The sequence below is a fragment of the Schistocerca nitens genome, chromosome 3, assembly GCF_023898315.1.
Source record: "Schistocerca nitens isolate TAMUIC-IGC-003100 chromosome 3, iqSchNite1.1, whole genome shotgun sequence".
NCBI classification, from domain to species: Eukaryota; Metazoa; Arthropoda; class Insecta; order Orthoptera; family Acrididae; genus Schistocerca; species Schistocerca nitens.
The window spans coordinates 751,546,121-751,568,641 of record NC_064616.1 but is presented as its reverse complement, the minus strand read 5'-3'; the positions used below and the strand labels follow the sequence as shown (position 1 = coordinate 751,568,641).

The 22,521-nt window shown below is 39.6% G+C and overlaps 1 protein-coding gene across 2 annotated transcripts in view; it reads left to right on the top strand.

The window, feature by feature from the left end:
* Window positions 1–22,521, top strand: part of LOC126249747 (histidine decarboxylase) — a 413,856-nt gene that overhangs the window by 279,866 nt on the left and 111,469 nt on the right. For both annotated transcript variants that reach the window (XM_049951428.1, XM_049951427.1), the window contains exon 8: window positions 8,949–9,015. In XM_049951428.1, coding sequence (XP_049807385.1) covers window positions 8,949–9,015 — 67 coding nt within the window. The remainder of the gene's footprint in view (window positions 1–8,948; window positions 9,016–22,521) is intronic.

Below are 22,521 nucleotides of genomic sequence, written 5' to 3'. Positions count from 1 at the left end.
TCCTTCGGATTTTTCAGAAAAATAGCGGTGTGACATGCCGGTACCAAGCAAATATTGCTTAGCTACCTGTCTTTCTTGTAGCTTTGTTCATTACGAAGGTATGTACAGAAGTACGTCTTTTAAAATAACACCCTATATTTTTTATTCGGTAATCCACTTCCTCTTCTCAGGACGTGTTCAAAAAATTACCAGAGTGTACCATTATTGTAAAAATGATGGTATTAGAAACGTTACACAAAACTGACATTGACTCTCCAGGAATAGTACACAGTGCAGGTATTCAAGACAGCGTAAATCGTACACTTGCTGGAACAGACGGTAAAGAAACGGAAACACCAGCCATTTATTGAACCATCTGCAAATGAAGGTTACAGTCTACATTTTATTCACACAAACCTTCAACTCAACACCGGTGTGTATTTTCCTTGTGTTTCCATTTGTTTACTGTTAACTCCAGCAAGTGGAAGAATATCGTTACCCCATGTAGCTTCGCTGTGTGCTACTGCAAAAGACTAAAATATATTTTGTTACCTATTTAATAACATCAATTTTACGTGAATGGCACGCTGTGATGCATTTTTGAAAAGATGTTGAAGAGAGGAAGTGGATTACCGAATAAAAAATATAGAGTGCCGTTTAAAGAAAACGTGCTGCTGTTCATATCTTGGTAACGGACAAAGTTATAAGAAAGGCACTCGTACTGGTTAATGTCACCCTGACAGACAAACAACATTCGCTTGATAGATCTTTTTTTATTTGACTTCTGGACAGAAAGATTTTTGGGGTGGTTAAGAAAATCTACACAAATTGTAAATATGTATGTATGTATGTATGGAGGTATGTTCCACATCTCCTCCTAAATCATTGGGCCGATTTCAACCAAACTTGGTACACAAATAATTTGCTGTATGTAAACAACAATTGTGTGGGTAAGAACCACCCACCTATCAAAGGGGTGGGGGTGGTGCGGAAAGCAGTGTAGCTCACAAGGCGAGAATATCCATACTTTAGCTCTCCAATGTTGGAGACTTGCAACAAACTTTACACATAATTGCAAACCTTTAAAAAAGTTATTCTCGGTCAAGACCCCCAGAAAATGATGAAAGGAAAAAATATTGTCGCTTACTTCCCTTTCACTGTTCATTTAGTAAAACTGCCACATGAAGCATGCTGTTTTAATTTATTACTTCTTTACTACTAACTGTATTCGTGTCACATTTTGCAGACAGTATTCACATATACCACTGAATTTACTAGAAAAATTACATCATTGTACGACACTCAGTTCAGGGGATACGACATGATAAACACTGAACGCGTAAAGAACCACCGCATCAAGCAAGACGTTTAAACTTATCATTTAGTTCCTACTAACTCTATTCGCAACACTTCCGCAGACAGTATTCACACTTGTCACTGAATGTATCTACAAAAACATATCATTGTACGACCCATAGTTAAGGAGACATGAAGTCAAATACTCTGATGCGAGTAAAAAACTGCCGCATCATGCATGACGCTATAATTTATTATTTCTTTGCTACTAACTCTATTCGCAACACATTTCTCAGACAGCAACCACATATGACTCTGAATGTACGTAGAAAAAATATCGTTTTCCGACAGATAGTTCAGGAGATGCGACGTCATAAACATTAAATTGCGTGAAAATGAAACAGCGGGGTAAAATTCGCTAGACATATAGGTGAAATATGTATACATTTGTGAAAAGTATTTGATATGTGCATTCGTGAGCAAAGCCACGAGTAAAAACCTCATCCTAAACCCCTGGATGATTTCAGTCAAATTTGGTGCACATATCAGTTACAGTCCGCAAAGAAATACTGTAGGGCTAAGAACCACCAGCCTCCTATTGCGATAGCGAAAGGCAATGAGGAGAAAGGCTCAGATAAGAGGAGAAGGAATGGGCAAAGATAGGGAAAGGGGAAATGGACAGCGAGAGGGGAGAGAAGGAGATGGACAGAGACAGGGAGATGAAGAAACAGGCAAAGCGATGGCGGAGGAGGAGATGAACAGACGGGGAGGAGGAAATGGAGAGGAAATGGGAAGAGGAGGAGATGGGTAGAGAGAGGGGGAAGAAGGAGATGGATAAAGAGAGGAGGAGCTGGACTAATAGAAGATTGGAGTAAATAAATACCCGCGCAACTCCGGGTTTCTCTGCTAGTACAAGATATCCTTGGCAGTTGTAACTGATCCCAGTGACTGATTACCGATCGCTTAACTGAAATCTATCGAATCTTTCCGTCTGTATTCTCGTGTTACGTAGTATTTATTTATGTCTAGAGTAAGGTCAGACTTGACACCAGACGCTAATCATCTGCAACACTCTCTGAATTTCGTAACTATGTACTCTTCTTTTTCCTGTAATTATCCCGCACCTTGACAGTGCCGGCATGTTAATTTGACTGGGCAATGTTAGCGGTAGAGGGGGGCCAGATGGCCTTCCTGACGCCACCACTTCGCCCCCGGTACGGAATTTGAGTACTCCATCCGTCTGCGTCCAGTGTTATCCCACGTGAAAGTGTGACAACGTTTTCGAAATGTTTGCGACTCGTGTAACTGAAATGGGACATTGGCACCAGCTCGGTATTCACTTACTCGGATGTGTAAAACTGTTTAAAACTACGTCCAGGCTGGCTGGGCACCATCTTCGTTAATCTGCCAGACGGATTCGATCCTGAGCCGGCGCGCCTACCCAGATAGAGCCCGGGAGCAGCGTGCCAACGCGCGCGGCTATCCGTGCGGGTCAAAACCTGGCTACTGTATTATGCTAGTGTAAACTGTAACTGTAAAGAATATGTATATCACATTAATCTTAATAGAAAATCTAAATATTAACAGTGTAACAAATATTGTAAATATAGGAGTAATTAATTCGAAAAATATTTAGCTTTACCGATTGACATGATTCTGAAATGTGGGTAATCGCATTCGATTGTATCAGTATATAATAATTAGCTTTGGATGCTAAAATAGCTTAATAAAAGTGTACGACCGAATTTAAAAGTTCGTTGGCTAAATTGGTGTCCATGGAGCCGCCACGGACCCGTTACATTGCACGGTTACTGTTCTACTACCTTTCTGGTAATTGAATGAATTGCAAGGCGGATATGGATGACAAAATAGAAGGGTCCTCGCGCAGCGTGGCCTAACTCGCGTAAGTGCTGATAAGTGTGACGTGTTCCAGTACGAAAATAACATAGTTTTGTAGGGAAAAATCTTGCATGTTTTTCGTGGACCATGCGTGGACTTTTCAATGATTAAAGACTGTATTAACCGTATCGTTACTGCCAATAAGCATTAGAATTGCACCAGCGTGCGTGCTGTGACATTGGTTTTTTTGTCGGGGTACTTAGTTCGTGATTTATTTGCATATCACTATAATGAATCGGAAAAATCTGCATTGTTGTCCACTGTCAAAACCTAAGAAGAATATTCTCTCTAAATGTAATGTTTTTCAGATTATTTTTCACTTAAATGAATTTTTCAATCATCAGAACCAACATTCTGACTCATTATTCAGATTGCACTAATTTAATAAAAAATATGACTTTCGATAATTCTGGCCAGGCGCTGTCAGTGGACGCTATATTTGTTTTGATGACTGAAGGCATCCTGACGTTATTAACTTTTGAAGACAAGAGGTATATCTACATCCTTCGTCGCCTCTTGCAAATGTACTGTTACACTTAAGAAGGTTCTTCAAACATGCTTTCTCGCCTCATTTTTCTCTTTCATGTGGTGTCTTTGCTTATTTTGGAGCTTTATTACTACTGGTTTTACTTATGTAGCGGCCGTGTAATTATTCACAGCCTTAACTGTTTCCGCCACGTCGCTTCGCTACCCTAACGCCAAACACCGCTTTGTAACGGCCACTCTTCGGGGAAAATCATTCGCAGTAACCTTTTATTTGCTGCCTTTCTGATGTCCTGAGTGGTCGGTAAATCCACGCAATAGCAGAGGCTTAGTTGTCGTCTGCCCCAGATCTGACAGCTCCAACACGTTACCTCCGCGCTCACTATGCCCGCCTGTGTTGGGACCCGCGTTGCGCCTCATCGCGTCGTCTGTCAAACCTGCGCACGTTGGCCGCGCCTCTCTATTGTCTTAGAGCGTCTGTAAAAAATCAAACCTTCTTGTAAAATTCGCTGTTTGCTGTCCACGGGTTTGTCAAACAAGTACTCAGACGTACCAACTATGTTTGTCACATTTAACCTCACTTTTGAAGAAGCTGCCAAATTGTGCGTATCGTATCACGAAGTATGACACTCGTTGTCACTGTACAAGGTGCAATGCAAGATGCGAACTCTACATTTTAAAATTATGCTCCAGGAGCCAGAGCAGAGTTATAGGTAATAATTCTTCTATCATCTGGCTGTTGTTTAACAACTGCATGCTTCAACCGTCAAACTTGTGTGTCAAAACGGCGGCAATTGAAATCTCTCTCTAACGGGTGAAGCACAGTTATGTTTGACAAACACGGCAAGTAAAGCAGCATACTTCCAAATAATTTGACGAACACCTGAAGTTTGTCAAATTGTTTGATCGTCTACGGGGGCTTGTACACTCATCATATAAGAAGAGAGGAAGAGGCACCTAACGCTAGGTGGGAATAATAATGCGGCTGAATAAACGCTCAGTGCGTTACTTCAGGACAGCTGTCCTGTCCATGTTGAAGCTCGTATCTTATTAATTAAGCTAGCCACATGCCTAGTTATCTGTGTCAAAATGTTTAATTTTTGAGTCTTTCACTGAGTCGCCCTGAATATTGTGAATAATAACAGTCCCATCACACATCCTTGATGCACGAAGACACTACTTTCGCCTTGTGATGATACCTGCCAGCACATCTCCACTTACTGGCTTCTCTTGGCCACAACATACTCAGTCCAGTCTCTATCCTGTTTAGATATTCCGTTTTCACGTCCATTACTTATCAGACGACAGTGCTGAACTGTGGTTCACTTTTTACTCAAAAACCGCGTCATGAATTAGGTCTCCTCTATTAGTTGCCTTCTGCATCTCTGGGTTTCACGCAATCTGCGTCCGTTGAATCGAGGATGATTACTGCAGGTGAGTAACTAGAACTCCAAAAAGTGAACATATGCGAGCCCAAATTCTACACCAAATGGATGCAAGTGAGATAGATCCGTTGCTTTGTACCTCTCTTCTGAAGCTCTTCTTAAAGATTGGGACACACTATTGTTTTAGTGTTCTGCGATGAAGTGTTACTGGAAGAGGGGAAAGTTCCTCTTTGTATTCAATATAGAATCTCTAACGGATATAGCATATCACGCAGTGACCTCTATTGAGCAGCTTAAGTTGTTTTCTCCAGAAGACAGAATTTATTATTTCCTTTCTAATTTTATCATCTTCCATTTCTCCGTCTCTAATAACCTCGTTGTCGACGGGACGTTAAACACTAACCACCACCACCACCACCACCATCTTCCATTTCGGTGCCGGCACATTCAATGAGCATCTGCAAAGACAATTTTCTTCGTTGACCTTCTCATGTGATTCGTGTTTTTTTATCACTGTAACATAGTCCTAAACTAATACGTAAAATAAGAAGATTAATTTGATTTATATTTTTCCGTATGGAAAACTGCATATCGAATAAAAATCTTGAATAGATGGTTACCATCCCATTTCGCTCTTACCCTTTCCTACCCCAATATTATTAATTTTAGCTAATGTCAATCATTCACATATAAAAAGATATTCTTTCGATGTCATTACAAAGGGAACATTAAGGAATGTTGACCCAGAAAAATATTAAAGTGTCTGGAAGATGAATCTTGGAGTAACTGCTTTTGTACGTTGTCGTAGGCTATTTTGTGTGACGTCGTAGAAAGCCAATACTAAGAAAAAATGCTGTTTTCCCGGTTCCTCTTTATGTACTTACGTTCGCTGAAATTTTACAATAGCACACCTATAACTAGCAAAGGACGGGAATCAACCCAATTATGTAAGAATGGAGGCAAATTAACATTGAGATTTGTTATGTATCATGTTGCTAACTGAAGTTTTCTGTTCTCAGATCCAGATAATCAGAGACTTCATAGAAGATGGGACTATTTATATATGTTTTAAAATCGTTTTTAATATTCTAGCGATATCCAAATTTTTTCATTATGTCTGTAACCAGGATGTTTAAGATATTTGGTTCAGAAAACAGAGCCACTGTGAACATCAAACAATAAGACAAAATCCATTTGGAAATAATTCCTATGCCTTGTATCGTCTTGTGCAAACTAAGGTTCACCTGTAATGATTTTTTGCTACCAGTAAATACTATTATGTAGCAAATATTCTACGTATTTCTGTAGTGGAAGAGGTGTCGAAAATACATAAAATACGCTAGAATTTTTGTCTGCTGTTCGACACAGTGAGATATTTCTAAATGGAAAATCTTTTCAGCTGTACTTGATAATCTTGTGAATCTGTTAACTCCATTTTCTCTTGTCATTCTTCTGGACACAAACAAATTTGACACGTAGTCAGCCCCTTCGTGTTTGACAACGTCCAGTTCAGCTAATTAGTGGTCCATTTCAGGTGCTCAAAATTCCTTGACTTATGTTTTGTAAAATTAAGCCATTGCCTTCTTACATCATATAGCTTTTGAACATTCCCATAATTCCTATAGATAAGTCATGAGTAGGGGTTGACTAAGTATCGAACCTACACGAGTTTAATTTTACTTGCGTGATGTTCATTGTTAAAGTGACCTTCTGCTCCGTATCACTGGAAGGTCAGACTCTTTCCAAATAGGCTGGAGCATAGTTCAATTACTAGTAATTCAATAATACTCGTCTTTGCGCAGTTATCTTTTTTGCGAATGAAGCCGTCTAAGAGTGTTGAACGTATTTTGATTTGCTGCTACGTTCAGGCTACTGTCATCATCAAATCAAAAGTATGAATGCTAGTGGCAATAACATCTATAAAGATGACAGGACAGGCTTAAACAATTATCGTCCAATTTCCTTACTGACACGTTTTTCCAAAATATTCGAAGAAGTAATGTACTCATGAGTAGTGTCACACTTAAGTGGAAACAATTTTTTTTGGCATATCACAGATTGGATTGCAGAAGGGTTGCTCGACTGAGAATACTATTTATGCATTCACACATGAAATAGTACAAGCTTTAAATAATAAAATATCGCCATTTGGTACTTTTTGTGATGTGTCAAAGGCGTTTGATTGCATAAATCATGTTACTCTCTTAGAAAAACTTATATGGAACTGATAGGTTTACACACAGCTCGTCTGAGTTATACTTAACAAACAGAATGTAAAAGGATGTGCTGAATAATTCAATGTCGGAAGGGTAGAAAATTTTCGTTATTGGGTAGAAATCACAAAAGGTGTCACACAGGGGTTGAGTTCTGGGTCCACTCCTGTTCCTTATATGTGAATGACCTTCAACTTAGCATTTAACAAGCAGAATTGGTACATTTTACAGACGATACTAGTGTTATAATAAATCATATTAGAGAGAAAGCAACAGAAGAGATGGTAAGTAATATTTTCCAAATAATTATAAAGTGGCTCTCAGAAAATGGACTCTCCCTACATTCTGGAAAAAAACCACTATGTTCAGTTCTGCGCGACAAAGTCATGCCAAAAATTGAAGTAGGACATGAACAGAATTCAGTAAATATGGAAAAATGCTCAAGATTTATGTGTGTACATACTGATGAAAACTTGAACTGGAAGAAGTGAATTACTGAGCTTCTCAAATAATTAAATTCGTATAACTGTTAGTTTTGAAAGCAAACGAATCAACCTCTTGATGTATTTTGCATATTTCCATTCAATAATGTCTTACGGGATAATTTTCTGGGGTAACTCATAAATTAGAAAGAAAGTATTGATTTCACACAAGCGAGCAGTAAGAGTAATCTGTGGTTTTTACTCACGGAGTCATTTATATACCTCTTTAAGGAGCTAGGTATTTTAATTGCGTCATTACAATACATATTGTCGCTAATGAAATTCGTCATAAATATTCCATTTCAGTTTAATAAGAACACTGACGCCCATACCTACAACACTAGAGGGAAAGATGAGTTTATTAGTCATTATTAAAGCAGTCAGTGACTCAGAAAACAGCTGAATATGCAGCAAAAAAATTTTTGATCATTTTCTCAATAACATAAGAGGTATTTCAGGTTGTAAAGCAAGTTTAATTCTAACTTAGGGTCATTTCTCCCGGACAATTCCTTCTATTCTATTGACGTGTTTGTAGTTAAAAACTCGTAGCCAGTTTAAAAAAGACCTTGTTTTTAAGTGTAGTTGCATGAGTAAGACTAAAATAATAATGTCCTCATTAATGATGTTCACACTAATCATATATACATATCCTTTAAATTGATTCGTTCCACATCATCTCGATCAAACGATCATTCAAATGATATGTGAAAATGTACAATAAAAAATAAAAATAAAATTTAAGTTTTATTGCAGTTGAAACTGAATTTCCTTTACGAGTTCTAAGGACCTTCGATACGACTGCCATACATTTCTATCAGATATCATCACTTATACTCGACAGGAAGGTAATGAGGAACATACGTAACACAATATTATTTAAACTGATGTTTCTAAAATACCATATATTCATTATTATGTCCTTTAGCATCATCATTATTTTTTTATGTACATCTTGTCACTTACTGTGCATATTGCAACCATTACTGTATTTGTTATCATTATTATTATTGTCATTACTATTATTATTGTTTATGATATTTTTATCGCTATTATCTTTATTATTGTTATTATTACTATGTAATATTCGCTTACTAAATCTGGTTAAATACAAGAAATATAAATAAATAAAATACAAAATGGAAGAGATTTTTGCACTGACTGACTGATACGAGACTTACAACAACTATGACATTATGAAATCCATGTTGCAGGTATGTGCCACGCTCGGGACAACAGGGGCCTGTGCATTTGACAACTTGGAGGAGTTAGGTCCCGTGTGTAAGTTGCATCTCACATCCTACCTGAAAATGTAACATCACAATCAGTACTAATAATATTCGTAAGCCAAGACGAGTCAGAAACTTTTGCAAATACATTTTAGAAGAGCGATGGACGCTACAGATAATCGTATATTTTAAGGCCATCTTGTACATCTCTGTCCACATTCCGTGAGCCACTGTATCGCATATAGTAGCGGATAGATAACCTACGATCAGTATCGTTTAACTGGGTCCTAATGGTGTGCGCGAGGAAGTACCATGGACACGCCTCCATGTAACCGCCAATTTCTCTAATTTTATATGTTTATTTGGATGGCCATCATCCACAGCATCTGTTACATAATAAGTATTAGGTGTTGTTTGTGTCTTATACCTTCTTCAGATTCATTTGCAGTACGCTTAAGACAAAAAATAGTACTTATTCCCTAATTTCACCATTATGATCATTACACTAGATACACGGGGAAAAGTAATTCGTTCGTTTGATCGTCTTGAAATGTACTTGAAATGTACTTGAGTGGCGCACTAAGTTTTCCTGTATCATCTCCCTCCAAAGACTGTCGTATATACTAAATACAAACGAACAATCCTCAAGAGTCAGATGCACGAGTGTTTTTGTAAGCATTCCCCTTCGTCTCCGAACTACACCACAATAAAGTTCTTGAGCGAATCTTGGTCTGACACCTGACAGCCGCATAACTAGTTTCATGTAGCTGTTCCTCCTTGAATCGTCCCAGATGGCTACCCAGAGGACACAAGCAAACAAATAATATCAGATCCTTTTGCCTCTTTTACGACCATTATATTATATTTGGTTATGTTAAGGTCAGTTGCACAAAGCGTTCATCATCTGCAGTTCGAAGAATTTTTGTAATGATGCGACGTCTCTATCTACAACTGCATCATCTATGAAGTGTCTCAGAGAGATATCTAGTAACTTACATGTAGATTAGCAACGGTCCATACACACTTCCTTGTGGTAACCTCAACGCTGCTTTCTATTCTTACAGTGTATTCTTATTGAGATCGAAGTAGAGAGTTCTGCAATGAGTAGCGGAAGGTAACGGAAAGGGTTGTCTCATTTGAAAATGTCCGCGTATGATGCCCAGATGTTGCAGCTTATGGCGCGAGTAGTGATACAGTATCGGAGCAGTCTGTGAGTTACAAGTGTGTAGTATATAGTGTCAGCATATCGCGAGTTAAGTGACTCTGCACTTTGGATGTTGGGCTGGGGTGGCCGTGCGGTTCTGGGCGCTACAGTCTGGAACCGAGCGGCCGCTACGGTCGCAGGTTCGAATCCTGCCTCGGGCATGGATGTGTGTGATGTCCTTAGGTTAGTTAGGTTTAATTAGTTCTAAGTTGTAGGCGACTGATGGCCTCAGAAGTAAAGTCGCATAGTGCTCAGAGCCATTTGAACCTTTGGATGTACGCGGTGGAAGATACATAGGGCACAGCATATCTGAAATCACACAAGAACTCATATTTCAGAGGTCAACACTATCTAGGGTGGATCTTCAGTACCCCGCTGACGTTTTCACACGCTTCAACCGCCACACATGAGGACCAGACGAACGAACGTCACGTCAGCTACGCAGAACTGCATGTGGTGATCTACGTCTGTCTACATAATTACTCAGCAAACCATCCAAAGGTGTGTGGCATATAGTACGTCTCGTACCACGAACGTACCCCCTTCCCTGTTCCATTCGCGAATGGCGCGTGGGCGGAATGATTGTTGGTAAGCCTCTATATTAGCTCTAATTTCTCGGCTTTTCTCGTTGTGGTCATTTCACGACATGTGGTGTGTGAGCAGAGAGGAAATGGTATTTTGTCCGACTCTTCTCGGAAAGAACACTCTCGAAATTTTAATACTTAATCTCTCCTTGAAGCTCAACGCATCTTTTGTAGCGTCTGCCACCGGAGTCAGTTGTGCATCTCTGTAACAGTTTCATGCCGTATAAACGATCCCGGGACGAAATGCGCCGCTCTTCGTTTGATCTTCTTCATCTCTCCTGTCCTCCTAACTAGTAAGGGGCCCAGACTGACGAACAATACTCAAGAATCGGCCGAACATGAGTCTTGTAAGACACTTCTTTCGCGAATGAGTTACAGTTCCTAAAGATTCTTCCTATGAATCTGTCTAGTATCAGCCGTTCCTACTATTTGTTTTATGTGGTCATTCCACTTAAGGTCGCTCCGGATAGACACTCCTAGATGTTTTACGGTGGTTAGTATTCCCAGCAATTTTCCACCAATGGTGCAGTTGTACAGTCGTGGATTTCTTTTCGGGTGAATGTGCAATATGTTACATTTATTGACGTTCGGGGTCAATTGCCGGTCCCCGCACCATCCATCAATCCTCTTCAGGTTTTTCCGCAAATAGTTACCATTTTCTGGCGTCGCCACCTTCTTACAGACAATCGCATCATTTACGAACAGCCTTAAAGAGCTTCCGACCCGTTCTACTGGATCATTTATATACGAGGATTGTCCAGAAAGTTAGTTCCGATTGGTCACGAAATGGAAACCACGGAGAAAATCAGAAATATTTTATTTGCAAGAGTTAGCTACACTTTCCAGATACTTCTCTACATAGCCGCCGCTCCAACTTAGACATTTGTCGAAGCGTTATACCAAATTTCCAACACCATCGTCATAGAAGGCAGCCGCCTGTGCTTTCCGATAATTCTCTATGCTGGTCTATAGCGAGTAGCCTGCGCCCAAGTGTTGTCTTCGTATCCAGTGTTTCATGTGAACAGATATGATACTCAGGACGAGCCAATTAGGGCTGAGTTGTGGGTGATCGAACACTTCCCATCGCAAAAACTGCAGGAGCGTCTTCACTGCCCTGCAGAGTGCGGCTGAGAATTGCCATGAAGAAGAAAGTGCTTGGCAGTTGTGTTAGGTGGGCTGCATTCATTCAGGCGAAGCCTCTCAGCGAGCCCTCCTACTTGTCGGGAGACGTCGTCGTTCTAGGCATCTTTACTCGCTCACAGTGCACTCACAACTGAAAAGAGGGTCTTGATACGCTCGACGGTCATACTAGAGACACTACCCAACACATTTGTGCAAAGCTTCATTAGGTTTTCACAGCGGTGTCCATTTCGCGACCGATCGGAACTTACTTTCTGGACAACCCTCGTACATTGTAAGCAGCAACGGTCTTATCACACTTCCTTGGTGTACCCCCGAAATTAACTTTACATCTGTCGATTTTGTTCCGTTAAGAGCGACGTGTTGAGTTCTATCTGCGATGGAGTCTTGAATACAGTCGCAAAACTGGTCCAATACTCGGTAAGCTCGTTTTTTTCCGCTAAACGACAATGCCGGACAATGTCAAATGCCTTCTTGAACTCGAGGAGCACGGCATCAAACTGAATGCTGATGTCTACCACGCTGTGGATCTCGGGGAGAAAGAAACAGTTGAATTTCGCAAGATCTCTGTTTGCGGCAGCCATTTTGATTTTTAAAGAGGAGATTTTCGTTCTCCAAAAACGTCTTAATACGTGAGAAATGTTCCATTATTCTACAACATATTGACGTGAATGATATAGGCCTGTAATTATGTGCATCTGCGCTATACTATGAGACGTTTTGAATCTGGGGCGTAATGGAAAAACTTCTACCAGGTCTCTGTGGAGACAAATGCATCGCATAAGCTGTGTCAGCCAATAACCGACATCACATCCAATATCTTTCCAAGTATGTTTTATAACAACTCTTTAGGCCACTTATATAACTAATCTGACACATCACAAGCACGTACTTTGTCCACTAGGTTTCAGTGTGCAAATATATCGAAGGCCCTTATTGAATCGAAGAAATATGCAGTCAGCTCTTAAATGACTATCTTCAGCGTACTGTGTCTCATGAACGAAAAGAAGAATCGAGGTTTCATACGGCTGGTACTTGCAACATTCGATTATATTCTTTCTGAAGAATTGTTTGGTCTCGAAAATGTCACAACGCGCCAGCACAACAGACGTTGCAAGCTTTCCCAGTACTTTTTACATTAGCCTATCAATTCATAAGAAACTATGATCCGGTTCTTAACGCCCTGACACATTACCCCCTTATATAAAATGAGACCGATACGTGAATTAACGCAATATGACTAACTCTGTTTTTAAATTCAGTAGCGGGAAGAACATTGTATAGCAAAACGAAATAATTAAATGGGGTTTAAAAAGGCTAAACCTAGGCAAAACTTACGCTAAGGACTACACACACACCCATGCCCGATGGAGGATTCGAACCTCCGACGGGTGGAGCCGCGCGAACCGTGACAAGACGCTCTAGACTTCCCGGCTACCCCGCGCGGCCTTCCGCAGTAATGGACAGTAATACATAGGGTCTTCCATACGGTTTTACCACACGCCACGTATGCGAGCAACTGAGGGACGTAATTTTCGCAAAGAAGAATGTGTCATGTCAAACAGGTCAGTGATTCCACGAAAGAGTTATTTCAATAGCGCTGACGTGACACCTGATCTATCAGAGTAATTCAACAGTGACTACTGGTAGGCAATTTTGAAAACAGCAGTTTAAAATTCTCGCTCTATTACCTCTCTAGGAACTGAGAGAAAAGAATGCCGAAGGACTGGAGATCTGGTAGCCCTCTGGAATTGGCAGGACGATATCCAGAATAAGGCAGATAAAATAGCTGATTGTGTTTTAGAGACGAGTCAGAAAGCTGCGCCTGTATCACCCGTGAACTGTTTCACGGTCCAACGCAGAACTAATGTAATCACGTGCAGAGAGGGCGACATTTTTTTCAATATGTTGTCTACACTTTTGGGAAGAAGATTGCTAGAGGACAAAAAGCTATAAGAGCTTTTCAACTATGCTTTTCCGTTAAATAGTAATAGTACATAGCCTACTATTTGTTTATTATAGACGTTACAGCGTGTTTACAGAATTTCCAGAGTTAATGTGGATACTTCAATCTACGTTTCCATCAGTACTTCACATACCAATATAAATTGTGTCCAGAGTGTAAGCTTCAGAATACCACGTATCTTCCGAGCGGTCTGAGGCGCTGCAGTTATGGACTGTGCGGCTGGTCCCGGTGAAGGTTCCAGTCCTCCCCCGGGCATGGGTGTGTGTGTTTGTCCTTAGGATAGTTTAGGTTAAGTAGTGTGTAAGCTTAGGAACTGATGACCTTAGCAGTTAAGTTCCATAAGATTTCACACACACACCACGTATCTTGATTTCTTCCAGCAACATTTATGGACAGAGCGTAAGGAGGATCTGTAAATTTATAGATGGTTAACTCAGAGATGGACGCCGATCATCACGTGCTCTGATGCAACAGGAAACGAGAAAATAGGCACAACATTATGCATGGCAAATCGAAGTGCAAACCAATACGCTAAAGTTACACGATTTCCATACCTGCGACGCCGTTACGGATTCCAACCATATTAGTACAACCCGAATGCTCGGTGCTTGCCGCGATCTCACCATAATGTTGAAGGTTGCTTATCGAATGCACGTATATCAAATACACAGGTCAAGAATCTGAAATATTTTTGCTCGTTGTGCTCCTAAGGATGAAAGACTAGAGAAAAGTGTTTTTGTGTTTCAAACTGCATCGGGCGTCCAATCAAACTATGCGCGCACAGCGTTCTGATTGGCTGGGACATGTAAAAGCTCTAGCGTTGCTGCGTGAGATACCTCCACTTTCCTGTTTGCAAACATATAGTGTTTCTGCTGCCAGGGACTATTGGTAACTCATCGTCTGTTGAGTTGACAAGTAACTTATGCATGGCGTGCAGTTGTCTGATGTATGAAAACAGCTCGCGACAAAGCGATGAGCTATCATACACTTTCTAAAGAAATTATGTTCCTATGAGATACCTAATAAAGTTTGCGACTATATCAAAAAATGTCCTCATAGACAGGACGTAGCATTTTATCCTGGTTCGAGAATCGTCTGCAGACACAGGAGTAATATCTGTCGGACATTGAGGTAGTGTAATAGGACCGTTTCTGTTCATGATAAACGTTTATGCCTTGGAAGCTAGTATTAGCTGCGATTTCAGTCCTTTGGTGGGGAAGTAGTTACCTATGAAGAAACTGCAGTATCCAATTAGATCTCGAGAAGATATCGGCCTCATGCGAAGACTCACAGTAAGAACTTAGTGTAGAGAAACTATGTTACGCACTTCACAAAATGTAAAAACGTTGTATCCTATAACTAAATGATTGAGTCACATCTTAACTTATTCTTGACATAAAAATATTTGAGAGTAACAATGTTTACAGATATGAGGTGGAACGACCAAATAGGTTCAGTTGAAGCTATGGCAAATTGCAGGCTACGACTCATTTGAAGGATAATGTATTTTTTCTACTCCCAGTGCCGGTCCCAACTCAAACAAACAACTCACAAATAATATGGAAAATTTCTACATAAAAATCCTTGCGATTCAAGAAACAAGATTTACTGACGAAAATCATTTTGATTCAGGAAGCTTCAAAATCTACAAAGGAAAACCTGCACTCCAGCTGAACAAGGGACCCTCCATTCAACACCAGAAAGAATCGCGACAATCTCAGTAAAATCTGCAAACAAGGCATACACACTGACAAATCCATATGCCCCCACAAATGATTACAATAGAAAAGATCCACAGGCAACAGATGGCTTCTGGGAACTACTGCAGGAAACCTCAAATAAAATCCCTCCTCATCATGTGAAAACTATGTTACGAAATTTCAATGGACAATTCGGCAAAGAGAAAAAATTCAGGAAAACAACGGGAATTCATATGGCTCGCAAGAGAACAAATAAAAACGGCGAGAGACTGATAAGCTTCTGCGAAAATTTTGATCTTAAAATCATGTCTACACAATTCCTTAAACCTCTAAAGAAACTTACAACATGGAAATAACCAAATTCAACTTTTGGTGAATTTCAGATAGACCATGTTCCCCTATCTAAAAACAATATCAAAGAAATACTCACCGTACGAACAAGAAAGGGATTTTTTGAGTCAGACCACCATCTGCTGCAAATAAAGTTTATATTTCAACCTAACAGAAACAAACCACGAATGAACAAAACAGAATTGATCCAGAATACCTTAAACTTAACAAGAGGGGAATTCTCCAGGAAATTGGGCAATCAAACGCAACGAACTGGAATGAACTTGCAGAAGTACTGAAAAACACTATGAAATTTGGCAAACCCCCAAGAAGGAGAAAACACAGATGGTGCAACAGTGCATGTGATCAAGCAATAGAAGAAAGAATACAAGCTTGGAAAACTTTCAGTAGCAACAAAACTACAGAAAAATGGCAGGAATTTTTGAGAATACATAAGAGTTCATCCACGGCAATACGAAGAGAAAAACGTAGATATGATAAAAGCCGGCTTAAAGAAATTGAACAAGAATTTATCAAGAACAACACCAGAAATTTTTACAAAATTTTCAAAGAAAACCCTAATGGGTATCAACTACCTAAACTGTGCTTTCGCCGGTCCGATGGATCACTGGAAACCAACCCTAAAAGAACTGTCAAATTTTAGCTAAATGTTTTCACTCACATCTCAACTGCGAGCCTCAGACATAACAACTAGATTTCGAAAAACCCACATCCAATCCCGATTCAAATCCACCATCACTTAAAGAGGTAAAGGAAATAATCAATTCTTTGAAGAACAACAAGTTTCCAGGGTGAAGAAGGAATCATAGCAGAAGTATGGAGATTAAATGACTAATCTCACACAAGCAACCCACAGAATTATATCAAATATTTGGGAAAAAAGTGAACAAATACCTGCAGAGTGAAAATGTGCATTAATTCACCCTCCCCACAAAAAAGGTGCAAAAACTGATGCAAATAATTAAAGGGGAATTTCACTTCTCCTTGTAATATAATAAATTCTTTCAAAGGCCCTGTTGAACAGACTAGAGGAACAAGCGGGCCAGTTAATAGGGGAGTATGAGGCAGGGTTTTGCAATGGTCGATCTTGCGTCGAACAGATATGGGACTTAAAAACAATTTTGCAAATGATAAGATGTAGAAATACTGTGGTAACTTTTGCCAATTTTAAAAAGGATTACGATTCAATAGATAGACAAACCTTATTTCACACCTTAGAGGAGTTCAGGATTGACAGGAAAACAAGGTCAATTATTCAACAGGCATTAACAGATACAATCTCCAAAGTTAAATTCATGGGAGAAACATCAGAAGCATTTCATATACATACTGGTGTTCGCCAGGGAGATGGAATGTGCCCCCTTCTGTTTAACATGGTTCTGGAAAAAATTGTGAGGACATGGGAAAAGGAAATAAAAGGAATTCAGCTTGAGATTAAAAAAGAGCAGAGAATTAAGGTGAAGTGTGTGGCTTTCGCGGACGATCTTGCCATTCTAACGAACAATAGAGAGGAAGCCAAACTTGTATTGGAAAAACTACACGAAATCTCACAGGAAACTGGGCGACAAATGTCCTACGAGAAAACACAGCATATGGAAAACAAACCTGTAGATACTCTCCCCATTACTACTCAATACGGGAAAGTGGCACAAGTTGGCCACTTCAGATATCTGGGAGAGATAATCCAACCATCAGGACTGAACTCAATAGCCAATAAAGATAGAATCTCCAGATTACAAAAAGCATATAAGCTCACTTGGAATCACTATAATAAGAAATCTATTTCTGTCAATGCGAAACTAAGGTATTACAACACAGTAGTCCTACCAGAAGCACTTTATGCTGCAGAAACTACAGTGATTTATAGTCATACTAAGATCAGAGAGATTGAAAATCAGGAAAGAAAAATTCTGAGGAAAATATATGGACCAGTTTTTCGGGAAGGAATGTGTATGAAGAGGCCAGCTAGATAGATTTACAAAGACACAGAAACAATAACAGACAACATTACAAAGAGAAGGATGAAATTTTATGGACATATCAGCAGGATGAATAAAAGCAGGCTCACAAGACAAATCTTTGAGATAGTAAACAAGAACAAAAACAAGACAAAGTGGATCACTGAAGCGGAAGAGGACATTAAAGAACTGGGGATCACACAAGACAACATAAACAATAGAGAACAGTTTAGTAACATCGTACAGAAACACACACTTAAACAAGAACATACGAAGAACAGAACGGGAAAAAGATGGTCGGAAGAACGCAAGAGAGAACACTGTGAGCGTATGAAGAGAATTTGGGAAGAACGAAGAAAGAAGAAGAAATAATGACTACTCAAGTTCAATCGCTCTCTCAAAAGGGCATAATCGAAGCGGAAAAAGCATGCCAAATTTAAAATAACGTAAAATCCACTAAATTTACAAACTTTTACATGAGCGCGATCTTCAATGCGAAATGTTTCTTATAGTTTCTACAACGAAATTCCGTCTTTAGACCTGGCAGAAAATCCAAAGATATTCTAGTCTTATGTAAAGTACATCAGCAACAAGACGCAATCAATACCTTCACTGCACAATATCAGTGGTAATGTTACTTATGACAGTGCCAGCAGAACAGAGTTACTAAACACGGTTTTCCGGAATTCCTTCCCCAACGCAGACGAAGTAAATATTACAGAATTCGAATCAACATAAGCGACTTAGAAGTAGATATCCTCAGTGTAGCAAAGCATCTTAATAATAAAGGCAAAGCCTCCCGTGCAGATTGTATACCAGTTAGGTTCCATTGAGAGTATGCTGATACAATAGCTTCATACTTGCTAATTGTATACAACAGCTCGCTCGTCGAAAGATCCGTACCTAAAGACTGAAAAGTTGCATAGGTCCTACCAGTACCCAGGAAAGGGTAATCCGCCTGCCGGCCGCGGTGGTCTAGCGGTTCTAGGCGCTCAGTCCTGAACCGCGCGACTGCTACGGTCGCAGGTTCGAATCCTGCCTCGGGCATGGATGTGTGTGATGTCCTTAGGTTAGTTAGGTTTAAGTAGTTCTAAGTTCTAGGGGACTGATGACCACAGATGTTAAGTCCCATAGTGCTCAGAGCCATTTGAACCATTTTTGTAATCCGCTGAATTAAAGACCCATATCAGTAACGTTGATTTGTAGTAGGATTTTGGAACGAATACTGTGTTCGAACATTATGAATTACTTGAAGAAAATGACTTATTGACAAATATCCAACACGGATTCGTTCTTGTGACACTGAACAAGTTCTTTATTCTCACGAAGTAATGAGTGCTATCAACAGGGGATGTCAAATTGGTTCTATATCTTTAGATTTTAAGACGTCTTTTGACACCGTTCTTCACAAGAGACTTCTAATCAAATTGTCTGTCTACGGAGTATCGTCTCGATTGTGCGACTGGATCATGGTGGCAGAGCTGTTTGCGGCAATACTTCTGCCTCTGGCGAGGTGGATGGCGTCACAGGTTCGCCTATAAACAACGCGGCAAATTTTTGTGTTCCTACGGATTGTTTCTTCTGATCTCTATAGTAAGTGTTGTAAGAGGGCACGAGCCGCGGCAACCCGCATTACACAACTGTATGGCTGGTGACTGTACCAGGAGGGAATACAGCAGTGACGAAACCGTGAGATAAGCATCTGGCTGTTCCTAAGGAAAAACAGATTAGCTGGACTCTCAAGTACGGAAAGACATACACAACCAATTTGTTTAGATGTGGTCACAGAAATCTTCCCCACGATGGAGAAAAGCGCAGGATACATATGCCACCGATCACGCTCTGCACCATCTGCAGCGTGATAACTAACGTAGCAAATTTATTTCTATTGAAAGATGAAAGAGTCTAAAACAGAACAGTACCATAACAAATAGAGATCAGCTGCATATTACAATCGAATTGGGAAATCTTCTCGGCAGCAATAAATAAACAGTCAAGCTTTGCTTACTGGACGCTGTATTTGCACATGATAAAGAGGCACAATATAACAAAGAAGAGTTTTCAAGAAATGCTGAAACAACATTGGCAATTCGTACAGCAACTGAAAAACAAATATAAAACACGATTCAAAATGGTTCAAATGACTCTAAGCACTATGGGACTTAACATCTGAAGTCATCAGTCCCCTATACTTAGAACTACTTACCTAAGGACATCACACACATCCATGACCGAGGCAGGATTCGAACCTGCGACCGTAGCAGCAGCGCGGTTCCATACTAAAGCGCCTAGAACCGCTCGGCCACAGCGGCCAGCAAACCCGATTCCAAAATGACCTAAGAATCATACGGTATTAAATGACACAAAAAGTTTACTGTTAGTAGTCTTTGTTTATTTATCTCCACGACACGTTTCAGAGGCTTAAACCTCCATCATCAAGTGGATTTACATTTCTAAGTTTGACATGTGTTTTTGTGTTGTGTTACGATCTTTTTGGAGGAACTCGTGGCACTGTCTAATTGAGAAACAAAACACTATTTCAGAACATGGTTTTGGGTTTCTTTTGACAAAAAACTAAATGTATATCTAATGGTAAGAATAAAATAAGTAAAATAGAGTACCCCCAGTGGTCACTGATTCCTTTCACCGTCGTAACACGCCACATGTATACTGTCATATTTTGTAAACAAATATGGCGTCTGGAAACTATTACGAGCAAGGATCATATATATGAAGAGAAACATTATCACAAAGTACAAAGAATATACATCGTAACAACATTATTACAGAATTAATTTTTAAACGATTTTGGAGATGTTTGTTTTGAGCTGTCGAACACATCCGTTGGAATAGATATTTCAGGTTGTATAGAAATCCGATTTTGTCAAGTTAATATAGCTTAAACTTCATACCCATTTATACAATCAGGCGACATCTTACAGACTTTAAGTACAGTAATTATGTTGGCTACAGTGGTAAAATTATTTACAAATAATAATTTTGATTGGGATCCTCAGACAGATATGAAAGGCTGGAGGTAAAGGGAGAGGAAGAGAAAGAGAAAGTGAGATGGAGAAAGAGGGTGGAAGGAGTGATTGGATGAGAGCAAACTTTACAAAGCAGGGGGTTCTTAAGTAATATATGTTACATGTAATAAGTGCCTAAAGATTGGGGTAATACGTTGTTTAATGCTTTAAAATATCCACATGGATGTACAATTTGTGCCAGTAGTTGATATACACATTGTTTCAAGCTGACAGGGGGTACAAGCTGTTGGTTTGATGATATATTTGTAAAAAAGGTAAATTCCGCGTACCTTTGGGGGGGGGAGGGGGGGATCATGGTAACATAACTAAATATTTGTGGTAAATAAGGTCACTTCTTTGTACATTTGGGGGGGGGGGGTGTCATGGTAACATAACTAAACATTTACGGTAAATATTAAATTGTGTGTGAGAGTATGTGTGTGTGTGTGTGTGTGTGTGTGTGTGTGTGTGTGCATTGAAAATTTAATAACGTAGGCAGTTGCTGAAAACAGAGATGATACTATTGAAAATACTGTCATTTTTGTTACTTAAGATGGAGTCAGGTAGTTTTGATTGGTGATTCAATATTTGGAGTGTTTCAGGGATGTCAAGTTTTTTTCCTGTCGTTGGATGTGTAGGGTGCTGATACTTCTGTTGTTAGCCTGGTGTTTTGTTTCATGCAAGTGGTTGGCTATTGCTGATGTGTGGTATATTTTTGTTTTTTAGTGCTGCAATGTGTTCTTTGAATCTAAGCTCAAATGATCTGCCTGTATGGCCTATGTAGAAGCAGTCACAATCCAAACATTCAATTTTGTACTCACAAGTGTCATGAACTGGGTTTCGTGTGCTGATATTGTGGGGTAACTTCTGTCCAATCCTGTTATCTGTGGTAAAGGATATGCTCATGCCTTTTCGTTTGAAGACATTGTCGATCTGATATGAAATATTACCTAGAAAGGGGATTATATGGAAGATGTTTTTTCTTTTTGGTTTTTATGATGTGGTTGCTTTGCCAGTATTGAGTGTTTTACGGTGTCTACTATGGAGCTGTTGTAACCATTTGCAATAGCTGTTTGTTTTATTATTTCAATTTCTTGTTCACATTTGTCTGCAGAGAGTAGTAGATGGATAGCTCCATTCATCATGTACCGGAATGCTGCCATTTTGTGGGTTGTGGGGTGACAAGAAGAGCTATGGATTGTAGTATGTGTTGTGGTAGGCTTCCAATAGATTTCAAACTGATGTCTGTTATTCTTTATTCTAATGGTAGGTCTAAAAAATTTATACTGTAGGTTAGGCTTTACCGTGACCGTTATTGACATTACCATACATTACCATATGGTAATTAATTCACTGTAGGGCAGAATGTCACAAAAGACGACCATGAACGAGCGACAGCGCAAAACACAAAGAGAAACGAATGGAATGAGACCTTACCAGAGTTATTAGTTGATCAAAGTTTATTTTACGAGAAGCTTGAAAGAAGACATTTGCTTTAGGTTTTACCAGAAGATCACAATTCACAATACGGTTGTAGGTGAGACAGAATTTTTTATTTGACCGGAAAATTTTAGTTTCACACATAATTTCTCTCTCCAGGCTTTGCAAAGAATTCCATACATCAACAGA